The following is a 6,000-nucleotide window of genomic DNA, read 5'->3' as shown; positions in this document are numbered from 1 at the left end:
TCCTGTCACACTTCATGAGGTACATAAATGGCCGTCACCTACAGCAAGGACATTATTCAAGTTGGGTCAAAGCAGCAGTTTGTTGTTATTTAGACGTCCCTTGGCAGAGTTTTTTTTATATAAAGGTAAACTGTTCCTTTAAGCTTCGAAAAGAAAAACTAGAAGATGATTGGCTGCCATGCACAGCTGCTCCAGTTTTGATCGATCCCCCCAGGGTATTAACTATCAGGGCTAAGGTGACATCTCAGACATGACTGACTCTGAAGCTTAGTAATAGGCAATGGCACATACAAATCTTTTCTATTCACAATGCTAACATTGAATACTGAGAACATTGCATATGGCCCTCAGGACAGGTTCTCTTCAGTCTCTGCAGCCCATGGCAGACCATGTAGCTCTGACACAACACATGCCTGAGGGAGCTCCCAGCTGCTGCCAAATCTGCATACACAATACCCAGCCCCGCCCACCAACACAAACCACCAACCACAGCGATTTACGCCCACCTCACGCCCTCGGCTGCCTATTATCGGACATCTTTTTTTGGGGAAGAGAACTCCATCTCACTCATATCGAAAAGGAACGCCATACTAAACGACAGAGTCATTTATAACTTCACTACCGCGAGAAAAACGTCTTACTAACAAAACCATCACTTTGTAAGACTAAGCAATCGAACAGCCAATACAACTTTTAGTCGCCTGTTTAATTATTAGATTGACTCTGCCTAGTTTTCCGTCGAGGGCTGTCGACATTTTCTAGAACATTCTCTGGCATTGTGAGAACCATATCTGCCTTTGACTTTACCTCAACAAAGATGGCGATTGGGGGATTCCGTTAAGGCCTTGCGTGAGTGACGATTTAGCGCGGGTCATGTGAGCCCACGCCTGGTCGACGTGCTGTGACTGGGTGATGCCGTCCCTTCGCCTGTGTTCAGGGAAGGGGAAGATGGAGGCGGTTGTGCTTCTGGTGTGGCGGAGGGACCCGGAGAATGGCCGGTTGTGCCAGGCGGAGCTGCCACAGGGATCCACCGTGAGGGAGCTCCTTCCCTCCAGCGGCCCGGTGAGTGTCTTCATATGACAGCGGGGGCCCAGGGCAGGTTATCCACAAGGAGCAGACTGGCACTAACCTTCCCTCAGTAGTATAGTTGTATTACCTATGGATCCTGCCAGGAAGGCTGTTAATTTTCCACTTCCTTTAAAAGGGTGACAACTCTTCCTTCCACAGTGAAATGACACAGCAGAGTTGTCACCCTGTGGACAGGATACTCTTGCATGGATGTGGAGTTTTAACCACTTTCCCTGTCACACCTTTTCTTGCCCTATTATTATTATACAGTATTTATAAAGCACCAATAGTTCACTCAGCGCTGTACATTACAATCAGCGCTGTACATGGACCAGAGCAGTTTTTACAACTCTGCGATCGACTTGTAACTGCTGAGCTCTAAAAAAAAAAAAACAGACACTCGCCCATCCCTCCATCCAGCGATGTGCTCACTGCAGCCAGGTTCACCGGCCGTCCTCTCTTTCCGCCATCTTAAGCGTGGGCAGCCGGCTGGGCTGTGACAGCTGTGAAGCTGGGTTCCTACTGTGCATTGTGAATGGGCCTGCAGTCTTCTGGGATCTATGTGTCCTAGAAGACTGCAAGGGGGCGAGGAGATCTTCTGCGGAAGTGGGTACCTGTCAAAATGGGTAACCGCTCCAACTGCAACTACCCCCCCCCCCCCCCAAAGATGTCAATCCTTAACGGGGAGCAAGGGACGAGGGCTTAAAGCGGAACTTCTCATTTTGGGTGGAGCTCTGCTTTAACCACCTTCAGACCGCCTGCCTGCAATGTACTGTAGGGAGGTGGCCTCTGTGGTACAAAACAATGTATCTGTACACCTCTCCCCTACTTCTGGGTTTCGGGAGCGTGCATGCACCAACCTCCCCTCCTGGGCGGCACCCCTGTGATTGTACACAGCGGGAGCCTGTCAGCAAGTCCTGGCCAAGTGATTCATGGCTTGGACCTGCTTTTCGGCTATGTCCTATCACAGCCCAGAGCTCTGTGTTGACAGGCAACACAGAGCTCTGTACAGAAGTAGTAATAATGCATTTGAAACTTTAGAGATCTTAGTAAAATCAGCACACATTAAGGAAACATTTAACCCCTTGATCACCCTACATGTTAACCCCTTCCCAGCCAGTGCCATTAGTACAGTGGCCGTGTACAGTATTATCATTGGTGATATCAGTCAGATCGCAATCCCATTATAAGTCTCTGATCACTGCCACTAGTAGTATTAAAAAAAAATAAAATAAATACAAACTTTTCACACAAGCCAATCATAATACACTTATTAGTCTCTTTTTTTTCGTTAACCAAAGACATGTAGCAGAATACATTTTGGCCAAAAGTTTTGAAGAAATTAGATTTGTAAACATTTTTCCATTGGAGATGTTTTATAGCAGAAAGTAAAAAATGTTTTGGGGGAATTTAAAAAAAAAAAATTTTTTTTTAAATCTCAAAAAAATCAGCGGAGATCAAATACCACCAAAAGCAAATTCTGTTTGTGTGGAAAAAAAAAATGATATAACTTTCGTTTGGGTACAGCGTTGCATGACTGCATAATTATCAGTTAAAGTAGCGCAGTGCAGTATAGCATTCAATGGCCTGGTCACAAAGAGGGTAAAATCCTCCAGAGCTCCAGTGGTTAAAGTAGAACAAAAGTAAACACTCTTTATTTTGGATATAGTAAGGGAGGGTTATAACCCCTGTCTAGTTTTTTTTGCACCGTGTCCCATTGGGGAGATTTTCTGTGACCTGTCCAATAGCCAAAACAGGAAGGGAAAGGAAATCCCTCCAAAGTGAGGGAGTCTCTGGTTGTCACCAGGTTTGCCAGAACTAGTATACCCATTGGAAGATTTCCCACTATTCCTGTTCTGGGGAAAACACCAAATTTGGGATTTTTTAAAATTACAATCTCTATCATTCAGTCGTATCCGACCCTTGGCGATTGCATGGGCTGTCACTTGTAAGCTACTTTTTCCATGAATTGTCTTCGCAATTATTTTACAGGGTAGGTTGCCAAATCTTTCCCCAACCCCTACCATGCAGGAGATCCTGCATAGCCAGGGATGAAACTAGGACAATTTGGACAGGAACCAATTAACCTACCAGCATATCTTTGGAGTGTCGGAGGAAACCAGAGTACCCGGAGGAAACCCACGCAAGCACAGGGAGAACATGCAAACTCCATGCAGGTGGCGCCATGGTTGGGAATTGAACCCATGAGCCATTTACTGCACGGCAGACGTGCTAACCACTAAGCCACTGTGCCACCCTTAATTACAATAAACAGGACAAATAGAGAGGTTGAATCTCCTTTATGGGGACACAGACAGCAATAAAAACCTGACAGATGTTCTAAGGAAGTAGAGCGATTTTCAAAGTCGCGTTCAGTGTGAACCAGGGTAATGCCCTCACATATGTTGGATGACCAATGTTTCTGTGTTGAGAGAGCTCTCAAAGTGGGATTAAGCTCCCTTGGTTGAATCTTGCCTATAGGTACGGTATGTATCTCCTAAATGTGCACTTTTTAGGAGATATTGACTCTGGCAGCAGCAGGTGACATCACCGGCGCATGAGCTCTGAAGGAACAGCATACCAGGCCGTACTTTCAGAGCCCTGTGCCTTAAACCGTATCTCCCGTGCCATGGCCATTCATACCGCCAAAGCCTGCCAACCAGGTAGGAAGACTGGGTGAAGACAGTGGTGATAGCGTGCCGCTGGAGTTCGTTTTCAATCAACTCTGTCATAATGTGCTAGCGTGTGGTGCACACCATACTAGCACATTACTGCCCGGGACCTTTTTTTTTTTTACTATCGCTTTAACCCAATACAGTCCTGGCCAAACACACAGCCTTTAGGATAGAGAGTGGAGGACACACCAGTTCAGATGTGTCTGCAGACACAGAGCTCAAATTTATGCCTTTGTAATTCCCTTCATTCTTACCCTCTCAGACACATAACAGGTTGTGTAGGGAGGGGCATAGCAGCTGGGCCAGTACAAAAAGTAATCGGCTTTCTCATTTTCTGAGCGTTTCTATGGTGTACAAGGACAGAGGGGGCTGTTTTAGAGGGATGACACTTTGTGGAGCAAAGATTTTCTAGCATGTTTAAACACAAGTAAGCAAAACAATGTTAATGGTAAAGAAAATGCAGCAAATTATTTGTTAAAGTGCTTGATTTTTATGTGCTTTTGACAGCATTTTAGAAGTTGGCAACAGGGTCCCTCTTAAGAAGTATTTGGTGTAACTTGATGGTGGTTTGACATCTTTTCAGGGAATATCTTGCTGGGACTTTTATGTGACCTGTAATGGGCGACGACTTAGCAGAGATGACGCTGTGCAGAATGGATACACTTACAGTGTGGAGCCGCGACTCTGTGGAGGAAAAGGAGGTATGTTTGTGAAGTTTTTCTAAATCATAAAAGTTATTGGCAAATCTTATCCACTCTGTCAGGAAAATCATCAAATCTTAACCCCTTATTGCTGGCTCGTCATGAGATTATAACACCACAGGTGTTACATGGGCTTCCCGATAATGTGATCACTGTGATTGGCTGTCACAGTGATTATGTGGATCGGGAGCCAGTCCTATCGGCTTCTGGTCTTCGCTGTGTGGCTGGGAATTGTCTGTGACAGTGTGGTCACTGTGCTGTGGGCATGAGCGAGAACATGCTCCCAGCACGGAACATGGACACGTGGCGGAACAGAATAAGGCCCACTTCCAGGCTGCCACATATGTGTATGACTGGCACTAAGGGGTTAATCTCACATATCCAAACACCCTACATCTAGTATATAATGAAGGTTGTATTGTATGTCTTAATTGGAGATAAAGGTCATAATGCAAATACTGAACAGTCAGGTTATTTATTACTGCCCGCTACTGGCTAGAGAAGTGAAAGCAGAGCTTCAGACAGTCCATTAACCTCCCTGGCGGTATTCCTGAGTGTAGCTCGGGGTAAAGTTTCAGTACCACAAGCGCTAACCCCGAGCTACACTCGGGCTTACCATGCGGTGCTGCTCCGGGATCCCTCAACCACTTACCTTGTCCTGCGTTCCCACGTTGTCCCTCCTGCAGTGTCCCCGGCAATGTAATCCGGCGGATGCCGGCATCTGTCATCTGGGTTCCGTCCCCTGCGACGTCGGGATGTACAGGGGACGGAAGAGCAGGAAATTTGAAAATGACAAAAAGTGACATTCACTAAATACACTAAAATCACATAGTATAACGTTACTGTCTCAAACCATTTCACATACATTTTGTCCCTAATGCTTTGTCCTCTGCCCTGCCTGCATTTTGTCTGTTCTTTCTGCCTGGAAACTGAGAAAAGTCCATGGCGTCCAAAAAGCGTCCCTTTAGGTCAAAAGCGGTTTTAGACCAGCTAGAGAACAGCGATAGTAAATCAGAACCACTTGCAGAATTGAGTGATAATGATTCGTGGGGAAATTCGTCATCAGACACTGAAAACGATTTTGCGACTTTGCTCAGTGATGTGCGAACTTGGCACTATATTTCAAAATTCTGTGTTTTTGGTTTGATTATATTATTGAATTAAATTTATTATTATGTTATTTTTTATGATTATTTATTAAATTATAATTTTTGATTTTGTGTTTCAAATTTTATCCTACCCGGGATGTTTACTAGACTCTTGTTCGGACAGATTTCAGTGAGTTATTCCTAAAAATTACAGGTCTACAATAAAAAATACATATTTCCATGCAAAAAAATGTACCGCTTTGAGCACAGAAATATGGACATAATCAGACCGCTAGGGAGGTTAAAAGCATAGTTTAAATGTATGTTTACTGTTCAACATGCCTATAGCATACTTTGTAATTCTGTGTAATTTACACACATCTGCTACACTGCACAGCAAGGTAGGCAACAGGCAACATATTACTTATGCCAGTTTTGCATGTGATTATTATTTTTTATTATTATAAT

The 6,000-nt window shown here is 44.6% G+C and overlaps 1 protein-coding gene across 1 annotated transcript in view; it reads left to right on the top strand.

The window, feature by feature from the left end:
• The first annotated feature begins 553 nt into the window (after positions 1-553).
• Positions 554-6,000, top strand: part of SDE2 (spliceosome associated SDE2) — a 28,198-nt gene continuing 22,751 nt past the window's right edge. The window contains exons 1-2 of the mRNA XM_089685092.1: positions 554-1,062; positions 4,327-4,444. Coding sequence (XP_089541218.1) covers positions 913-1,062; positions 4,327-4,444 — 268 coding nt within the window. The 5' untranslated portion in view covers positions 554-912. The remainder of the gene's footprint in view (positions 1,063-4,326; positions 4,445-6,000) is intronic.

The sequence above is a fragment of the Staurois parvus genome, unplaced genomic scaffold (assembly GCF_062004578.1).
Source record: "Staurois parvus isolate SC_StPar_1 unplaced genomic scaffold, SC_StPar_1.0 ptg000362l, whole genome shotgun sequence".
In the NCBI taxonomy this organism is placed as follows: domain Eukaryota; kingdom Metazoa; phylum Chordata; class Amphibia; order Anura; family Ranidae; genus Staurois; species Staurois parvus.
This window is presented reverse-complemented; position numbering and strand designations above follow the sequence as displayed.